The sequence below is a fragment of the Octopus bimaculoides genome, chromosome 11, assembly GCF_046866305.1.
Source record: "Octopus bimaculoides isolate indiv1 chromosome 11, ASM4686630v1, whole genome shotgun sequence".
Taxonomy (NCBI): Eukaryota; Metazoa; Mollusca; class Cephalopoda; order Octopoda; family Octopodidae; genus Octopus; species Octopus bimaculoides.
This window is the reverse complement of record NC_142938.1, coordinates 77,547,622-77,569,979: the sequence shown is the minus strand read 5'-3', so window position 1 is coordinate 77,569,979 and position 22,358 is coordinate 77,547,622. Positions and strand designations below refer to the sequence as shown.

Genomic DNA, 22,358 nt, shown 5'->3' with positions numbered 1-22,358 from the left:
GGACATTCCACTGGGTTAGGGGTGAGTAGGCTGAGAGAGTGTCTATGTCTGTTTGTGACTACACAGGCACCTAAAACAGTAAGCCACCATGCCAAACTGACTTGCCAGACACAGATGCGGTTTATCATTTAACTTCAAAGGATTATATTAACCCTTTCAATACCAACCCGGCTGAAACCACCTCTGACTCTGCAGTACAAATGTCTTGTTTTCAAAGGTTCTGAATAAAAATCTTTCACCAAACCTTAGTCACAATTTATGCTCCTAACACTGGCTTAATGATAACTAAGTTATTTTACTAAATTCTTTGTTATATTTAAAAATTAATTGAAAGAAATGCAGAGCATCTCAAAAGAGATATAGTAACAAAAGGGTTTAAGAATTGCTACCTCAGCAAAGGTCATCTCTTTCATTTTATACAAGACATTCACTGTGAGATGTGGAGCAATGATGTATGAAAATGATACACAGGATAAAAATGAAGAGGATCAAAAACAGTTTCACAAGAATTCATGAATATGACAAATTGGGTCTGCATCATTAATTTTAAAACAAATAAATGAGAAAATATGAAAATAATGGCTTTAAATTTTGGCACAAGACCAGCAATTACATTGACCCAAATGTTCAACTAGTGTTTCTTTTACTGACTCCAAAATGATGAAATGCAAAGCCAACCTTGGCAGAATTTGATTCCAGAACATAAAGAGCTCCAAAGAAGTGCTACTAAGCATTTTGTCCAACTCACTAATGGTTCTATGAGCTTTCCACCTTAAAGAAGGTGAAAATAATACAATATAAAATGTATCGTTGATTTAAGCTGAAGAGACAAAAGAACAATACTGGCATGAGCAAGTATGCAGGATGAATGGTTGATAACGCTAGGTGAAACAGTAACATGAATTGATGGCAATGAGCAGTTATGATAGATTTACACGAAGGAAATTGTAAGAAGAAATAATTAGTTTAGACATTATTTTAAATGACGGAGTAGTCACAACTGGAAGTTATTTTACATCAAATGTCTGTTTGATTAAGTCTGACTTAGGGTTAAGCAAGAACGACAACAGGATTACGATATACGGAGAGTGGTAGTATTTCAGAAAAGTTCAACTCATGTCAGTAAGGAAAATTAAATGAGCATGACAACGATGATGAATTATTGAAAATTGGATTTAAATAAGTAATTTCCAATTCTGAAAAAGTTTTGAATGTTCAACAAATGCCTATGATCATGGGTGTATAATTTAACTAACTGAATATTATCGATAAAAAAAATGAGGAATACTTAATGTGAAGATTTACTCAGATTATTACAGTGGTTCAAAGCAGTAAAGATTAAAATGACTTCGTCAAATAACAGGTATGTTAATATTTTTAAACATCTGTAATTAAAGACATAATTTTTATCAATAGTTTTTTTTTTGTTTTTTTTTCCTTTGTAAACATAATACGATTGGGATAAATAGTGTCAGTTTGGCAAGAGATTAGAAACAAGAAGAAAGTTTCGAAGGGGAAAACAAGTATGGATGCAATTAATAAAAACAGATGACAAGCAGCCAGAAAAGAGGAAAAACAAGTCAATTTCAAGTGATACTAACATGTAGCAAGAATGCATTTTTTTTTTATTAAACTGAAAGTGTTATGGAACAGTGGATGAAAAGTATTCCAGCCATGATTAGTCCATCACATAAACTAATACCTAAATAAATTATTTCTTCTGGTAGTTTCCTTTTCATACTTTTACCATAGCTGTTGGTGGTCATCAATCCATGTCACTGTTTCACCTAACCTTGTCTGCTATTCACCCCACATGCCTGTACAAATGAACATTGTTCTATTGTCTCTTCAATGTATGTCAGTGTAATGTGTATTATATCAATGTTTTCACAGCATCTCAAAAGAAAATAAAGATTCTATAAAAAAAACTGTCTTTAGGGAGAAAGCACTCAAAGAAAATAAAAGAAATGTGTGTGTGCATGTATATGTGTGTGTGTGTGTGTGTGTGTGTGTGTGTGGTGCGTATGTGCACGCACGTGTGTACTTTAACAGTCTAAATGAGTAAAATCTTTTCCAAATATTTTGATATAGTTTTATGAAGATGTGCCTTGAAAAGCATCAAAAAGGCAACAAGCAGATAAATTCAGGCGCAATTCTAAGCAAACTATTCAAGAATTTGAAACCTCAAAATAGCAGCCAGCAGCAGCAGCCTCAAAATAGGGAGTTTCTAAGATGTACCTTTAACCGAAATGAACAAAAACATGAACCCTACATTAAAGCAAATATTTAGATACTATACATAAATGTTAATTCCAACCCCACCCATTATTCGCTCTTCAAAATCATCATCATCATCATCATCATTTAACGTCTGTTTTCCAGGCTGGCATGGGTTGGACGGTTTGACTGAAAACTGGTAAACCAGGGAGCTGCACCAGGTTCCAATCTGATTTGGCAACGTCTCTATGGCTGGGTGTCTTTCCCAATGCCAACCACTCCAAGAGTGTAATGGATGCTTTTCACATGCCACTAGCATGGAAACATCCATAAATTTAAGTAAAAGAATTTCGGATGTCTTGTACGACAAAAGCTCATTGAACAGTGTAGCAAATCTATACATCTAGCTTTCTAAAGAAGGTATTAAATATCACAAATACACACAGACTAGTAAGAAGAAACAAAAAAAAAGATCATGTGGTTTCATCTATCATACTCAATCAATGTTACAACCCAGACTGGAAAAATATTTTTAAATCTTGTAAAATTAGATTTTTCTCCTGGGCATAAATACAGAAAATTTTTCAACCCAAACTTGCTAAAGATAAACTATTTAACCATAAGACATTTTGCAAACACACTACTATCCATTAACAATCTAGAAAATATTAATAATGAATAATTCAAATTATTGGAACACAAATAACATTTTCACACAAAATGCAACTGTCATTTGGAGAACGTATGTCCAGTCAATTACAGTTAAATAAGAAAAAGAATTAGTTAGCTTTGCAGTCGCTACCATTAATGAGAAACGAATAAAGTACAAACTGATAGTAAATCATTTTAAGATTAGATATCATCAGCATAATTATACCTTTAGAACATCACAAAGACAATTCAGCTTTGCCCTAGTGACATACAAGAGGTTTGAGGAAAATAATAAATTAAATTATATTTATATGAGACTATTTAAGATACAAAACTTTACATACATACATACAATCTAAATCATTTAGATATTTATGTATATTTGAGAAAATCTAAATTTTAAACAGTTCTCAAACAATTAGCACATGACAATGTTTCTTATCAAAAATGAAATCTCAAATATCGTAAACAGCATTAGAGTGCGTTCCGTTTAAAAGTCATTCTAAATTTTTCGTAACTGCAAATATGTGACATACACAAAATAGGGTTCATTTCTTTCTTATAAAAACTCTTTTACACAATGAAAATACAATATTTTTCTGATATGCCATAGCTGCACAAAATTAACCTCAGGACATAATAGCTAATAACAACCAGCTTCTAAAAATTCAAACACTACATAAAGGTGGAACTACAGAACCTACTCTACAATAACTGACAAGCCAAGTAACATGATGGCAAAAAACAGGATACTGTGTGGCTTTACCCAGCTTTCAATAAATATCATCATCATCATTGTTGTCATTTTAATGTCTACTTTTCCATGCTTGCATGGGTCATATGAAATTTGTTGAGGCAGGTTTACTAGAGCCAAAAGCACTGCTGGTCACCAACTTTCACCTATTTCCAAGCAAGGGAATATTTTCCATAGTCCGGACATGTTTTCATAAATAACTGCAACAAATGACACTACCTGTATGACAGTGAGGTTCGTTTACAATTTGAACATGATGTGAAGATAATCACACACACACACGCACACATAGGTGAAACCATACGAAGTACTGTGTGTGTGTGTGTGTGTATCTCTCTCTCTCTCTCTCTCTCTCTCTCTCTCTCTCTCTCTCTCTCTATATATATATATATATATATATATATATATATATATATATATATATATATATATATATATATATATATATATATATATATATGTATATATGTATATCTAAAACCACACGGTTGAGAAGCAAAATTCTTAAAGACAAAGCCATGTTTTACCTCTAAATATACATTAGTCAACAAACACAAAATTAACAAAAAACCACCAATACTATTTAAAACCACCAATTAAGCTAAAAAGATCAATGGTTAAAGTTGTCTACATAACAGTATTAATGGCTTTAAAATATGCCTGATTTTTGTTAGTTTCTTTTTCACAAAAATTCAATAAAAATACATATTTTTAATTTTAATATTTGATATGATTAACATATTTCATAAATTCTTGAGTGACTATAATTTATAGAAACATTTATGATATAATTTATGCAACCACATTATAATTATAAAATACATAACGCATATAATTATGCTACACAAACTTAGCAGTTACAAACTTCTTTTTTTTTTATTAGTCAAATCAGCCATCACTTTTATAGTTTTGATCTAAAGAAAATGGTAATTTCTTTTTTTTTTTTTATTCCCTCAGTTTATTCACAATTTTAAAACAAAATTTGGAAATATATAAACTGGTTATAACAAATGATATTATATATAAACCTCAAAGTTGATTGACTTTCACCCACCCACCCACATACCCCGGCGTTAGGAAGGGCATCCAGCTGGAGAAACTCTGCCAAATCAGATTGGAGCCTGGTGCAACCACCTGGTTCACCAGTCCTCAATCAAATCATCCAACCCATGCTAGCATGGAAAGCGGACGTTAAATTATGATGATGATGATGATGATGAGTCTCGTGGTGGCCTCAACGTTTTATGTGTTGGAGAGTGCAGGTCAATTTAATCCCCACACCCCACACTACCCCCCCAGTAATTAACTGGTAATCATTGTATTGACCAACTCTCACCCCTGGAAGGAACAAAAGGCAAAGTCAATTCTCACAGTATTTGAACCTGGAGTGCAAAAAGATGCAACTAAATACCACAAGATATTCTGTTGATCACTCTACCAACTCAGCCATGTAAAATATTAATTTTTTTTTCTTCTACATATCTGCTTGGCATCCTGTGTGACTTACAAGTTTGTTTTCCAACAAAGTGGTTTAGGGTTCAATTCCACCATGTGTCACCTTACACAAATCTCTTTTTTCGTTTACAAAAGCCCTGGACCAACCAAAACATTGGGTCTGATAGACAGAAAACTAAAAGAAGCCTGTTATATATAAGTGTGTGTGTGTGTGTATGTGCATGCACGCATGTGTGTATAAGGAGAGAAAGTGAGAGAGATAACTAGCTATACACACACGCACACACATTACTTCACTGAAACAGGCTTCATGCAGTTTCCACATATCTAATTCTCTCATAAGACATTGGTTAGCCTTAAGCTATAGAAGACACTTGCCCAAAGTATTGTGCAGTGGGACCAAACTTCAAAGTATATATATATATATACATACATACATATATATATAATCAATCCAAACAAGAACAAGCAAGAAAAAACAAAAACGAGAGGACATGGGACAAGTACTGTGTTATTGGATGCTCAGGAAAGGAAAGAAAAGAAAGAGGATTTATGAGCGAGATCATTGCCAGTGCCGCTTGACTGACTCCTGTGCAGGTGGCACATAAAATACACCATTTTGAGGGTGGCCGTTGCCAGTACCGCCTGACTAGCCTTTGTGCCGGTGGCACGTAAAAGCACCCACTACACTCTCAGAGTGGTTGGCGTTAGGAAGGGCATCCAGCTGTAGAAACTCTGCCAAATCAGATTGGAGCCTGGTGTAGCCACCTGATTTCACCAGTCCTCAGTCAAATCGGCCAACACATGCTAGCATGGAAAGCGGATGTTAAATGATGATGATGATGATATATGTGTGTGTGTGTGTGTGTGTGTGTGTGTGTCATCATCATCATCGTTTAACGTCCGCTTTCCATGCTAGCATGGGTTGGACGATTTGACTGAGGACTGGTGAAACCGGATGGCAACACCAGGCTCCAGTCTGATTTGGCAGAGTTTCTACAGCTGGATGCCCTTCCTAACGCCAACCACTCAGAGAGTGTAGTGGGTGCTTTTACGTGTCACCCGCACGAAAACGGCCACGCTCGAAATGGTGTCTTTTATGTGCCACCCGCACAAGCCAGTCCAGGGGCACTGGCAACGATCTCGCTCGAAAATCCTACAGGAGCCAGTCAGGCGGTACTGGCAACGGCCACGCTCAAAATGGTGCATCTCATGTGCCACCCGCACAAGAACCAGTCCAGGGGCACTGGCAACGATCTTACTTGGCTTGCCGGGTCTTCTCACGCACAGCCCATTTCCAAAGGTCTCGGTCCGTAGTCATCGCCTCGGTGAGGCCCAATGTACGAAGGTCTTGCCTCACCACCTCAGCCCAGGTCTTCCTGGGCCTACCTCTTCCACGGGTTCCCTCAACTGTTAGGGTGTGGCACTTTTTCACGCAGCTATCCTCCTCCATTCTCACCACATGTCCATACCAGCGCAATCGTCTCTCTTGCACGCCACAACTGATGCTTCTAATGTTCAGCTTTTCTCTCAAGATACTTACACTCTGACGGGTATTCACATTGACATTACACATCCAACGGAGCATACTGGCTTCATTCCTTGCGAGCTTACGTATGTCCTCAGCAGTTACAGCCCATGTTTCACTGCCATGTAGCATGGTTGTTCGTACGCATGCGTCATACAGTCTGCCTTTTACTCTGAGTGAGAGTCCCTTTGTCGCCAGCAGGGGTAAGAGCTCTCTAAACTTTGCCCAGGCTATTCTTATTCTAGCAGCTACACTTTCAGCGCACCCACCCCCACTACTAACTTGGTCGCCCAGATAGCGGAAGCTATCGACTACCTCTAGTTTTTCACCCTGGAATGAGATAGAAGTTGTTTCCTGTTTGTTTGCAGTCTTTATTGCACCTGAACATCTGCCACAAACAAAAACTAACTTGCTAGTTAACCTGCCTTTGATGTTGCTGCACCTCTTATGTGTCCATAGCTTGCACCGGGTACATCTTATAGAGTTACTACCTACTCCTTTTCTACATACTGAGCAGGGCCATCTACCTGAAGGGGTTTGTGTTTTATCTACCTTCCTACTTATTAGGATTTTGGTTTTAGCTAGGTTGACTCTAAGGCCCTTCAATTCTAGACCTTGCTTCCACACCTGAAACTTCTCCTCTAGTTCTGATAGTGACTCCGCAATTAGGGCAAGGTCATCAGCATAGAGGAGCTCCCAGGGGCAACCTGTCTTGAACTCCTCTGTGATTGCCTGGAGGACTATGGTAAATAATAGGGGGCTGAGGACGGAACCTTGGTGGACCCCTACCTCTACCCGGAATTCATTGCTGTACTCATTTCCAACCCTCACCTTACTGGCCGCATCTCTGTACATGGCTCGCACAGCTCTCACTAGCCATTCTTCTATCCCAAGTTTCCTCATTGACCACCAGATAAGGGATCGGGGGACCCTGTCAAAGGCTTTCTCCATGTCAACGAAAGCCAGGTACAGAGGTTTATCCTTGGCTAGGTATTTCTCTTGCAACTGTCTCACTAGAAATAAGGCATCAGTAGTGCTTTTACCTGGCACGAACCCAAACTGCATCTCATCTAAATTGATTCGCTCCCTAATTAGTTGGGCTATGACCCTCTCTGTAACTTTCATAACCTGATCTAACAGCTTGATGCCTCTGTAATTATTTGTATCTAAAGCGTCCCCTTTACCTTTGTAGCAGTTGACTATGATGCTGCTACACCAGTCATAGGGTATGACTCCTTCGTGTATCACCTGGTTCGTAATACGGGTGACTAGGCTATAGCCAACACTGCCAGATATTTTGAGCATCTCTGCAGTGATTCCTGATGGGCCGGGGGCTTTCCCGGTCTTCATACTCTTAATTGCTTTATCTACCCTGGTACTATCAACTCGGATAGCTGGTCCCTCTATTGGGTCGACATAAGGCAGGCTCTCTTTCTCCCATTCATTCTCTTTATTAAGCAATCTATCGTAGTGGCATCTCCAGACCTCTTTCTTTGCATCCTCATTTAATGCAAGCGTACCATCATCCATGCGAACACATTTCTCTCCTACAACATCACTATTCTCTCTCCTACACTGTCTTGCAACCCGAAATACCTCGAGTCTTTGGTCCTCACGGCGCAGAACATTGGCAAATCTTTCCTTATCTGCTTCCCCTCTGGCTAAATAAACCTGTCGCCTAGCCTCCCTTCTGGCACATTGGTACAATTCCCTGCTACCACCGTTCTTCCAGTCCTTCCAAGCTTGTTTCTTTTGTCTAATAGCCCTGTCTACCTCCTTGTTCCACCACCACGTTACTCTGGGTTGGGAGGGGACCTTACACCACCCACAAATCTGGTCGGTGGCTTTCAACAGGTTGTCCCGCAGAAATCTCCAATTGTCTTCCACGTTGTATGATGCTATATCCCCTTCTATTTCGTTAAATGCTTCAAGTAACTTGTCTCTAAGTCTCTGTCCGTTTGCAGGGTCTTTAAGCTTCCACACCCTTCTTCTCCAAGCCTGTCTAATTCTGGGCACCCATTTTGCCTTGATCCCAAAGTCGCTAACTACTAATCTATGTTGTGGGGTACATTCTTCGCCAGGGTAGGTTTTGGCATTTATAAGCCGCCCTCTTTCCCTATTTCTGGCGAGGATGTAGTCGATTTGGCTAGAGTGTCTGCCGGAGCGGTAGGTGACTAGGTGACTGGCAGGTTTCCTGAAGTTGGTATTGCAGACCATAAGATTGGTTGCATCACAGAACTCCAGCAGTCTGGTTCCCTCCTCGTTGCGGGAACCGAAGCCATAGCCTCCATGTATGCCATGGAAGCCCCCAGCACGACGTCCGACATGACCGTTGAAGTCTCCAGCCACAAAGAGAAGGTCCCTGTCACTCGTCGACGAGGTAGTTTGCAAGAGGGTGTCATAGAATTGGTCTTTCAGACCATCTGGTAGCCCAGGTTGAGGTGCATAGGCTGAGATGACAGTAGCTAATCTATGATGAAGCACTAGTCTGATCTTAAGTACTCTGTCACTTACTCTAACGACCTCGATTACCTTATCCACCCATTTCTCCGCTAGAAGTATTCCTACGCCCCCGACCCCGTCAGTGTTCCCTGCCCAGAAAATCTTGTACCTGTGTGTATATATTATATATATAACAAGAAGTAAATTATAAATTTCGTTTCTTTTGATTGAAAAAGACGAATATATATAGGACTGCAGGAGAGAGGTGCTCGATATTGCACCAGGGACACACATCAATAATATAATTTAAGAACATTGAATTCAAGTTAACGAACTTTATATACCTACGCTTCTACACTTCATTACATATAAATGATACCATGGCTTTCAAATGTCCCAAAAAATACACACCAGGTAAAAATCTCATATATATATATATATATATATATATATATATATATGTACACACATACATGCACAAACACACACATGCATACATGTGTGCATACATACATATATTACATGTATTCTGATTTTAGAAAAGATACACCATGTCGCTGCATGCTTTAAGAGGTAAGTAAGGATGGTTGGCCATAAAACACTGCCACAGATAACATATCTGACTCACAGCAGCATCATGGGAGATTGGATATAAAAGATGATGATGATGTAATCAGCAGTTTTAAATATATATATATATATGCATATATACATACATATATATACATATATATGCATATATACATACATATATATACATACATATATATATATATATATACAAACATATATAGATACATATACATATATATATATATATATATATATATAAACATGCATATATAAATATACACATATATATATACATACACATATGCACACACACACACACACATATATATACATATATATATAAATACACACATATATATATATATATACACACACACACACAGACGCATGCACACATACATTTATACATGCATGTATTTATATATTCATGTATACACACACACACACACACACACACATATATCATATATCTATATATGTATATGCAACCCATGCAAACATGGAAAAACAGTTGTAAAAATTATGATAATGATGATTTTATATATATATATATATATATATATATATATATATGCACACACACACACACACACACACACACACACACAGAGGAAAGAAGGCATTTAAAAACAACCAACATAAACTGAAGAAAAAAATAAGCAATTCCAAATATTAAAAATATATATACATATATACAATGATGGGAAACATACCTTGCATCAAGAAGCAAGGAGAGAGAAGCTAGCATTCCACACCAAGATGAATTGATTAATTCTCCATGTAAATGCTGTTCCTTCTCTGTAACAAAAGCAGAAAAAGAAGGAGAAAAATTATATTTTATTACAATGTCTAATAAGGAAAAAGTAAGAGAAAGTAAGCGATATGAAAAAATTGAATCAATGCAAATATTTAAGGTGCCAGCAATAAAAAATATTTAATATTCAGAAACAGTAAATGCTCAGGAGGTCAGAACTTCCAGTATCATGAATATCTGGTTTTTGTTTGGTTTTTCTTTTTTCTTCACTTCACACTAAGAAAATGAACATAATATAAGCAACAGAACATAAGTTGCAGAAAAAAAAAATATTTCCATCAGTCAGTTCTTTCTTCATCTTTTTTTCTTTTTTTTTTGTTTCGTTTATTTTCCTATGGAGATGGTAAAACAGTCAACCAGCAAATACCAGACATTCGTAAAACTTAACATCTATTGAAACGTTGCATAGAAATCTTCAAGATTCTCTAGTCTACTTTTTCTTTGTGTGTTCATGTGAGTTCTTATTATTACAATTATTATTACTATTATTATTATTATTATTATTATTATTATTCCCAGAACAACAAAAATCTATCAGAGCATCTCATTCCATTTTAATATATTAAAACAGATCCTTAAAAAATATAATTCCCTCTTTGTGCACATTTACCAAAGAATGACAAGTGATAAGTCGTTAAAGGAAAACACACACACACACACACACACACACACACACACATGCAATTAAAAGCAAAAAGAAACACTGTTCCTTCCTTCTGATTTCACTATCTACAAACCAAAACCAAGATATTTCTTAAAACTCAAAGAACAATTACAATCCATTAGGAACAACCAATTAAAACAGAATAAAATTCAAGGACAAAGCACCCTTTTTTAAAAAAAAAAATGAGATGTTATGGGGAAATTTTCAATAATAATTTCAGCTGGGTTTTAATAGTAAATAATTTTTTTTTATTTGCATATGTATATTTATTTGCATGTGTATGTTTGTTTTTTTATTCCTTAGGGAAGAAAAAAATCAATATTCAAATAAAATTTACATTTAAGTAATCACATACAATTATTTCTCACGCTGAAAATCTTCAATAAAACCTTATTGATCTAGTTCCAGGTATCGGAAATGGCTGGTCAACTGATAATTCCAATAATTAGAAAGAAGAGCGAATGGAAAGCAGGTGAAAAAAAAACAAAAACAAAATTTTTTCTGTTCTTCTATTTTACCCGTTTCGATCACTGTCATTAATTATCTGCATAATGATCCATACAAAATATCATTTTTTTTTTTTATAAATATGACAGCTGTGATGGTTGAGAATGCCTTTTTGCCTTACTTCCATTGGGATAAAAATGAGAGTAAAAAAAAATAATTTAACAAACTTAAACATTTTTTCAAAAATTATGAAAAACTGGAGAAAAATGGTGCAAGTTTAGATTGTTTTCGATTTAGTGATCAGGTGGAAACTAGAAACTGGAAACAAAGAACTGTATTTTTGTTTACTCTTAGCGGTATTTGCTGCATAGTAGATGATAGATTGTGTGCATAGATCTTCAAATAGAAGTGAGATATACAAACAACCAATAACAGATGGTTACAACAATGCATCCTCTGATGAATATATTACAACGTATCAGCTAACAGTTAAACCTAATGTAAATCATTCACTAACAGCAGACATGACTGTATAGGTAGGAAGTTTGACTCCCAACCAGATGGTTTCAGGTTCAGTTCCAGTGCATTGTAATTGAGCAAGTTTTCTACGAAAGCCACAACTTTGGGGTTGGATTCTATAGACAGAAAGTGAAAGGAGAATGCATACATAAATAACACGTGTGTGTGTGTGTGTGTGTGTGTGTGTGTGTGTGTGTGTGCGTGTGCGCATGTGCATCTGTGTTGTGTGGACTCTTCTGTTGTAAACAATGATCTGCACAGATGATTTGTTTGTCAGACCAAATGTTTGTGCTGTACATTAGCTTACTCCCTCCAACAACTCAACACTTCCTGTACAGGGGCATGATGTGCCACAGAGCAACACGAGTGCTTTGCTCAAGAACACAATACAAAATCCAGTTTGGGAATGAAAAATCATGATCTCACCATCGTGAGTGCAACACCCAAACCACAAGGCCACATACCCACAATGCAATGTGAAGTATTATCAGCCAAATAGGATCAAAATTAATGCCGGGTTAGGATACATAAACAACAAATCAAAGATCCATGTCTTAGAAATGTAGTGAAAATGTAGATGTTTGTGCAAATGGAAAATTCAAAATATACCTTTTTCTTAAAACAAATGAAGAAAAAGGAAGTACAAAAAACAAACAAATGATATTTTACAAGAATTCTAAATCCAAAACTAAACTGGAAACAGTCAGCACTTTTACTAAAAGTAACCTCTATATGAGTTATGTTGTAGAACGTGCATTGGAAAAGCTGGAAAGAGCAAAAAGTGCTTAACACAACACAAAAGCTTTCATAAGGTTTGTGTCATTCTGGGTTTTTTAAAGATTTTCTTTACATAATTAATAATTCTTGATTTATTTCCTTCAGCTATCTTAAACCCCCAAGGGGGTTTAAGATATCAGTTCTTCTATGGCAGACAAGTCTTCTGGTATTTTCCTTGCTGCAGAATTGTGTGGTACATAATGGGCCATATGTTGCACATAGGTGTGCTGTGGCACACAAGTGTACCACAGCTCATGAGATAGACTAAAAACGGTCCAGCCTATGTGATCCCTTTGATCTGCATGAAAAAGCAATCAAAATCTCTCCCTAAATCACATTTTCACAACCATATACTTAAAGAAGACATGTTAAAGAATATAGTTCTATATAGAGAACATAGATGTGTTCTTTCAGACACTTTTGAAAAGACAGGATAAGCACAGTTGGAATGTCACAGATCATAGGTTCGCTCAATCAGGCCGATTGCAGACGAGATAACACAAGCTACTCTAAATTAAAAGTTACATTGTTTCCGAAGGGTAATGAGCAAATGACAAAGACTGTTCAACACTTTGACAGTGAATATTACAAGCGCTTAGTTCACATGTCAGAGATCAAATCACGGCCAAGAGCAATACTGTTATATCCCATTTAACACACACACAGACGATATAGATTTTTTTGTTTTATTAACTAAAACTAATTATGCAGACAAGAAACAGAAAATATGAAAATTATTATTAAAGGAATTATCTCTAAACATATCTCGAGATGAATATTAATTTTTTTTTTTAGAAGTTTTAAGCATTTACCAACTACAGATGAAATGGTGTATGCAGAAGATGTGTCTGTGAGTGTACATAAGCGTGTCTTTGTGTGTGAGAATGTGTGAGTATAGACGTGTGTATTATATGATCATATTACAAATAAATGTAAATGTGCGTATGTGTATATGTAACATATATACTCTTTACTCTTTTACTTGTTTCAGTCATTTGACTGTGGCCATGCTGGAGCACCGCCTTTAGTCAAATAAACTGACCCCAGGACTTATTCTTTGTAAGCTTAGTACTTATTCTATCAGTCTCTTTTGCCGAACCGCAAAGTTACGTGGAGGTAAACACACCAGCATCGGTTGTCAAGCGATGTTGGAGGACAAACACAGACACACATACATATATATACATATATATATATATATATATATATATATATATATATATATATACGATGGGCTTCTTTCAGTTTCCGTCTACCAAATCCACTCACAAGGCTTTGGTCGGCCCGAGGCTATAATAGAAGACACTTGCCCAAGTTGCCACGCAGTGGGACTGAACCCAGAACCATGTGGTTGGTAAGCAAGCTACTTACCACACAGCCACTCCTTAACACCATCATCATTTAATGTCCATTTTCCACGTTGGCATGGGTTGGACAAATATACATGTAAATACAAACACACACAAACACACACACAAATATAATAAAGTGCATGTATATTCAAATGCCTAGCCATACCTGTCATTCACAAAGAAGAGAAAACTGAGAGCATTCCACCAACCGTACCTTCGCTAATTATTCTAAATGCTCAAACAACGTGGACCTCCTTTCAACCTTCCAAAAGTTGAACCAGTCGAACAATTCTGATGTGACAGTTGCACTGAGTTGGTACTTGTTCGCAGTTGAGTACACTGCGGTGACGTCAAATGAAGTGCTTCGCCTGACAACATAACACGCAATCCAGTTTGGGTGTTGAATCCACATTCTTGTAATTATGACCTCAACACCATAACTATTATGCCAAGCACCTCTCACATGCACACAAACACACACACACAATCATCATCGTAATCATCTTCATCATCATCTCCTGGGGCTAAATTACAGCAGCATTCCTCCTAAACCAGGACTGCCGTGTTGTGTTGGCAAACAATCTTTACTATAACTCTTACCCGTTTTACAAGTAAGGGATATTTTCTTTTATTCCACACAGTTTCAAAAGTGCATCACATCTGGAACTGTTTATAGCTCAGCACTTTCCCGTGCATTTTCACACACACACACACACACACACACACACAAATGTCTCTGTACAGTCTCTGTTTCCCAAATTCACACATAAAGCACTGTTCAAACCAGGAGTATTGTAGGAGACACTTGCCTAAATTGCTCTGCAGTAGGATAGAACCTGAAATCACATGGATGAGAAGTAAATTTCTCAACTACAGAACCATGTCTGCAGCTTGTGCCACACTGGCAGACTGAACCTGAGGTCACAGGGTCAAGAAGCAAACTCCTCAACCACACAGCCATACCTGCACCTTGTGGCATCATGAAATAATCAGCCTCTTTTAACCCTTTCATTACTGCATTTATTTTGAGATGCTCTGTGTTTCTTTCAATTAATTTTAAATTTAACAAAGAATTTAGTAAAATAACTTAGTTATCATTAAAATAGTGTTAGGAACATTAATTGTGACTACGGTTTGGTGGAAGATTTTAATTCAAAACTTATGAAAACAAGCCATTTGTACTACAAAGCCAGAGACAGTTTCAGGCGGGTTGGTATCAAGAGGGTTAAGACACTATTGTAATATTGTGAGACATGGTTAGTCATATGAAATACGAGACACAGCATTATCTGTCATCATTTTTAACGTGGACAAATTTTCTTTGACTGGATGCTCTTCCTGGTGCCAACCCTCACCTGCTTCTGAGCAAAGTGATATTTTCGTCTAGTCAAGACAGATTCTTCACACAAGACTGCAAACAAACACCATATGTATGACAGTGAATGATGTCAAGGCAAGGTGACATGCACACACACACACACACACACACAGAGATATATACAACAGGCTTCTTTCAGTTTCTGTCTACCAAATCCACTCACAAGGCCTTGGCCAGCTGGAGGCTACAGTAGAAGACACTTGCCCAAGGTGCTACACAGTAGGACTGAACCCAAAACCATGTGGTTGAGAAGCAAACTTCTTACCACATAGCCATGCCTGCACTGTGTGTGTGTATACATACACATATATATATATATATATATATATATATATATACACACACACACACACACACACATAAAATGGGCTTCTTTTCAGTTTCCATCTCTGAAATTCACTCACAAGGCTTTGGTCAACATGGGAATCTAGTAAATAACCTCACGTGCAAGGTGCTACACCCCAGCATTGAACGAGAAATAACATAGTTGAAAAGCCATCTTCTTAGCCACACAGCGATGCCTGAACCTATAAATTCTTGCTAATATTACCAAATTTACCAAGACTATGAAGGTGTATGAGAAACTTATCATTAAGTAGCAAATTTTCATTATATTTCCTCCAAGGGTAATACCACTTAACATTCATGTCTAAGATATCTACAGAAACTAATAAAGCTGGCAAAGGTACTAAATGGAATTCTTAGGTTAAAATCTTTAAAGACATTAATAATGTCTTTCCTGAATCTATGCAGCTGATAGCCATTCATATAGCAGCATATTAAAAGATCATATCTTCTTTTGTCTTTCTCTTTTCTTTCTCTTTTCTTTCTTTTCATCATTTATGCCTTTGTTCATACGATTACACCACTCTCCATTTCTTCCAACCTTGCACATATACATACATACATACATACATACACAGATATATATCATCATCATCATCGTTTAACGTCTGCTTTCCATGCTAGCATGGGTTGGATGATTTGACTGAGGACTGGTGAACCAGATGGCTACACCAGGCTCCAATCTGATTTGGCAGAGTTTCTACAGCTGGATGCCCTTCCTAACGCCAACATATATATATATATATATACAGGTGCGGGGGTGGCTGCGTGGTAAGAAGCTTGGTTCCCAACCACACTGTTCTGGGTTCAGTCCCACTGCATGGCACCTTGGGCAAGTGTCTTCTGTTGTTGTTGTTATTATTATTATCATTATTATTATTATTATTATTATTCAGGTCACTGCCTGGAATCGAACTCGGAATCTTGGGGTTGGTAGCCTGCACTCTTAACCACTATGCCATATGCCCGTGGGTGTGGTGGTTAAAAGCGCAGGCTACTAACCGAGTTCATACCAGGCAGTGACCTGAATAATGATAATAATAATAATAATAATAATAATAATAACAACATTGAAAAATACCGTAGGAATGAGAACTCAGGTTTGAAATTTCCCCAAGATACCATATGAAAGCTGGAGGGTATATCGGCCGAAACGTTGTGTTAACAACAAACAAGATGAGGAAAAATATCTGTCAAATGTAAATAATGTAAATAATGTAATTAACCTGCTGTGTGTATTCTGGTTTTAGAATAGGATTACAACATTTCTGGGTGTCATAAGAGGTGACTTAAATGTTTGACAAGAGGAAGAGCATCCAATCATGAAAAAAAACATTGCCTCAGAAAGACAATCAGACATAAAATCCTGATGATGACGGTGATGATGGTGGTGGTGGTGGTGGTGGTGGTTTTAGTGCAGAAACAAAAACTATAAGCGCTCGATGTGAGTAGTAGCAGTGTCAGAAAAAGAAACTCCCGGCTTTGAGCACGCAAGTGTAATATTTCGAATGAGTCGACAACCAAAGTGGTTCGATTAATTTTCAAAATGCTCCAAGATCTTGGAGAGGTTTGAGAAAATATCTCAAACTTTATTTACGATGCTTTATTATGCTCAAGTTGACCAGCCTTAATCTCATACGATCAGTCTTCTTTTAACCGATTTGAGAACTAACTAACCCCACCGCCACCAACACCACTACCACCACTGCCACCACCACCACTGTCACCACCGCTACCGTCACCAATGCCCCCACCACCATCTTTACTTAAAGAACACCTCTTTTCATTTTTTTTTTATACAAAAAGTTCTTGCTTTAAAAACGTTCATATTTTAAATTAGAACTTGACAACAATTTTATATAAGAGCCTTTTTTTTTTGTTTTTCTTTGTAAAATTATGATCCAAAGACCAGCTTAGTAGTAATCAAGTCAGTTAGTTTACTAAATCCTTCCAAATTCTTAATTATTTTTGAAAATTAATTGAAACCCATTGCAGTAGTGGAGGCAGCGGGGAGGGGTGTCGCATCAGAAATATAATCATGAAAGTGTTAATTAGATTAAGTTCAAGATTTTCCTTTAAATATGAACACTTTTAGCATGGGACGTCGAAAGCAGGTTGGTTTTTACAAGAGACTATAAAGGAAACAACGCTAGGCATTTGGAAATTCTAAAAATGTAAAAAAAATAAGGATTTTTTCTTATTTTCTTCTTTCTCCCTCTTCTTCAATCTCTCTTCATTTCAATCTCTCTCTCAATTTCTCTCTCTCTCAGTCTCTCTCTTCTCTCTCCACTCACTATCTCTTCTATTTCTTCTCCCTCTCTCTCTCCTCTTTCTTCTCACTCTCTCCCTCACTATCTATCTCTATATCTCTCAATCTCTATTTCTCTCTCCCTTTCAATCTCTCTCTCAATCTCTCTCTCAATTTCTCTCTCTTCTCTCTCCTCTCACTATCTCTTCTATCTCTTCTCCCTCTCTCTCTCTCTCCTCTCTCCCCCTCTCTCTCTCTCTCTCCTTCTCTCCCTTTTCTTCTTACCTTCCACAGCATTAGCCGGGGCTTTCTTACATTCAACCATTTCTTCTTTCCCATCATCAGCTTCAGCTCCTTCGATCAGAAACTGCACACTTTTCACGATTTCCATTAAGCAATGGAATGCGAGAGACAGCCCATAGCCTTCAGATATCGGTGGCGGTTCAATCTTATCAAGCATCTCTAAACTGCAAGAAAAAATATCAAAAAAAAAAATACAAAATTAGAAATTAAAATTCAAAAACATAGAAATCTTCAAGAGTTTCAGTAAACATGGTAGAGATGCACAGTAACTCCTCCACTATTACAGGTATTACATTCCAAAACCCCCTGCGATAGGTGAAAATCCATGAAGTAGAAACAGAACTGCATATTTTTTTTAATTATTTTTATAATTTGTATATATTTTTTTTATTATAAATATAAAACAGCACCACAGAGGAATCGACCTAAGCTTAAATAATAAACTGAGATAGGTGAACCACGATAGGTGAACCATGGTATGTGAACCGCGACAGATGAACCATGGTAGGTGAACCACGACAGGTGAACCCCGATAGGTGAACCCCGATAGGTAAACCACAATAGGTAAACCACGATAGGTAAACCACGATAGGTGAGCCGTGGTATTGCAAGGGATTTCTGTACTCAGTTTATTAAAACAAAGAAAGAGCACAGATTTGTGAACTTGGAAAGTCTGACAGTTGGATGAAGATGGTATAGATAATAATCTTTAACTGAACTGGCTCCTGTGTCGGTGGCACATAAAAAACACCATTCGAGCATGATTGTTGCCAGTGCCACCTGGCTGGTTCCTGTGCCGGCGGCACGTAAAAAGCACCGTTTCAGCATGGTCAATGCCAATACTGCCTGACTAGCCCTCGTGCTGGTGGCACGCAAAAAGCACTCACTACACTCTCGGAGTGGTTGGCATTAGGAAGGGCATCCAGTTGTAGAAACTTTGCTAGATCAGAAGATCAGATTGGAACCTGGTGCAGCCTTCTGGCTCACCAGTCCTCAGTCAAACCGTCCAACCCATGCCAGTATAGAAAGCGGACGTTAAACGACACCGATGATGATGATGATGATGATGATGAAATAGGTTATCTGGGTAATATTTTTTTTTTTATTATGGGTACATGCTCCACAAGTATTGGGCCTCCAATACTTATGGAGCAAAGAAGGAAGGTATTTTCAAACCAGAAATCGGGCTTTAGTGCTTACAATGGAGAGAACTCTATTAAAGACATCAATGGTGTTGGGTAATGGCGTTAAATTGAGTGATGAATTAAGTCCAGTCCACCACCCAGGTAGGACTTGAACTTAGGAATCAGAGACCCACAAAAAATACTGGAAAGCAATTGGTCAGACATTCTTACTGTTCAGCCAATCCATTGTTCTAGACTGGCACCTATTGACTGACCCTGAATGGATAGAAGGCAATGTTAACCTCAGCAGGATTTGAACTCTGGGAATCAGAACAAATGCTAGAAGACATTCTGTCTGATACTCTAATGACTCAGCTAATTTGTCCCCTAAGCAGACAGAATGTTCCAGAATTAGTTTTGTGATTGGAAAGTGAGGCAAATGATGATTATTGATAGATGATGGGTTCGGAAAAAATGACAGTAAAAGAAAGGCCCAAGATGAGAGTGTGTTGTGGAAATGAAAAGGAACTGCCCCCTAATATAACAGAAGACATTTGCCCAAGGTGTTATATAGTGGGACTGAACCTGAAACCATGAGGTTGGGAAGTGAACTTCTACATTGCACAGCCATGCTTAATAGAAGTTGGTCTTGGAATAACAAAGACTAAAAGACAGGAAAAAAAAAATCAGCAGAAGAGATTAAAGAACAGAGATGTTGTGATGACATAGATTTATGGCAGCTGTTTAGCTCGTGTATTGCCAGTGTCAAATGAGGTGAAGTAGGCAAGTAAAGAGGACATATGAAAGGAGGGTCATGGAGGGAGAGGAGAGATTTTAGTTGGAAACTTCAAAGCAGGAGAACAGTTGTTGGCAATTAGAGAAGGTAGAATGGAGAGAGAAGCAACTGATTGAATTTGGTATTGGTAATATTTTTCGGTTTGTTTTGTTTGTTTTGTTCTTTTTTTCCTTTTCCTTATAATTGCTTATTAGAAGCAGTGCGACGCCATGACCAATTTTTCAGGGTCTCTGAAAACAGAGAGATGAAGTAAGGAAATTTATCTTCAGATTGAAAACTATGCCCAAATGCTTGCAACAAAGTGCACTATACAAAGGACACACAAGGGCCAGGTGGTGAGTTTAAGCCAGCCCATAGCTTAAGCATAACACCTAAAAAGAGAGGTGGTGCTTCCAATGGATTTCCAAAAGGTCTTTGCTTACCAAACCTCACTGACAAAGTTCTGGTTGACTTAAGGCTTTCAATACCAACCTGGTCGAAACCACTTTTGGCTCTGTAATACAAATGTTTTGTTTTTATAACTTCTGAATTAAAATCTTCCACCAAACCTTAGTCACAATTTATGTTCCTAACATTAGCTTAATGATAACTAAGTTATTTTACTAAATTCTTTGTTATATTTTAAAAGTAATTGAAAGAAACACAGAGCATCTCAACAGAAATATGGTAACAAAAGGGTTAAGAAGAAAAATAATCAGCAGAAGACATAAGAGAAGGAAGCCTCAGTGTGGTCACTCTATATGCTAGAAATAATAGCCTAAATTTCCTTCAATCCGCACTCTTCCAACTGCTTCTAATGTGCATCTGCCCAAATGTAGAGGTGTGTTTAACCCTTTTGATACCAACCTGGCTGAAACCACCTCTGGCTCTGTAGTACAAATGTCTTGCTTTCATAGATTTTGAATTAAAATCTTCCACCAAACCTTAGTCACAATTTATGTTCCTTACCCTAGTTTAATGATAACGAAGTTATTTTACTAAATTCTTTGTTATATTTTTAATTAATTAAAAGAAACACAGAGCATCTCAAAATAAATATGGCAACAAAAGGGTTAAGGCTACAGAAAAAGACAATTCCCCACAGGTGGCACCCACTAGGAGCAAGCCTGAAACTATGACTTTCCAAAACAAATATCTTCAGCACCAGACCAGGTCAGTGATCCGGGAAATGAATCATAGATATTCGGAGAAAATTAAAATGTATCATCCATTAGATGAGTTTTTCTGATCAATTTGGTTTTATTGGAATATGTTCTGAGAGTTCAATGTTTTCTGATTGATCGACAAGTAATAACCGAGTAGACTGACATTAAGGTGTTTATTATGAAATCCAACTGAAAGATACTAACGTTAATTGAATCTATTTATTTATTTAGAAACGTCAGAAATGTTAAAATGTTCGCTGTGCAATCATGTGATTCTTTAGTCCATTCTCATTTCACCACAACTTAAGTGTCTTGTACTAGTTCCAGACTGACCAATACCTTGGGACTGGAATTGACAGTTGGAAACTGTATGGAAGCCCAACATGGGTGTGTAATGCATGTGTGTGTGTGTGTGTGTGTGTGTATACATACTTTTACATATGTGTGTCTAAATATGTTTAGAGTCACCAATGTCTTCAAAGGAAATTGCTCACACAAAAGTGGTGACCTTACATTGACAATTTGCTGCTAAAAGCCGGTGTTGGTGTGGTTATATCCCTTTAACTTAGCAGTTCAGCAAAAGAGTCTGATAGAATGTATGCCAAGCTTAAAAAGAAAATAAATACTGAGGCCGGTGAGCTCAACCAAAAATTCCTCGAGGTAGTGCCCCAGCATGGCCACAATCTAATGACTGAAACAAGATAAAAGATATATATATATATATATATGTATACATATATATACATACATATATATATATATATATATATATATATATATATATATATATATATATATATATATATATATATATATATATATATAT

General features: G+C 37.1%; 1 protein-coding gene across 1 annotated transcript in view; it reads right to left on the bottom strand.

Moving 5' to 3' along the window:
* LOC106883236 (protein MON2 homolog) overlaps nt 1-22,358 on the bottom strand; it is a 704,123-nt gene that overhangs the window by 606,746 nt on the left and 75,019 nt on the right. The window contains exons 11-13 of the mRNA XM_089360635.1: nt 20,859-20,880; nt 18,450-18,660; nt 10,334-10,418 (exon numbers count right to left, since the gene is read on the bottom strand). Of these exons, the coding sequence (XP_089216761.1) occupies nt 10,334-10,418; nt 18,450-18,660; nt 20,859-20,880 (318 nt within the window). The remainder of the gene's footprint in view (nt 1-10,333; nt 10,419-18,449; nt 18,661-20,858; nt 20,881-22,358) is intronic.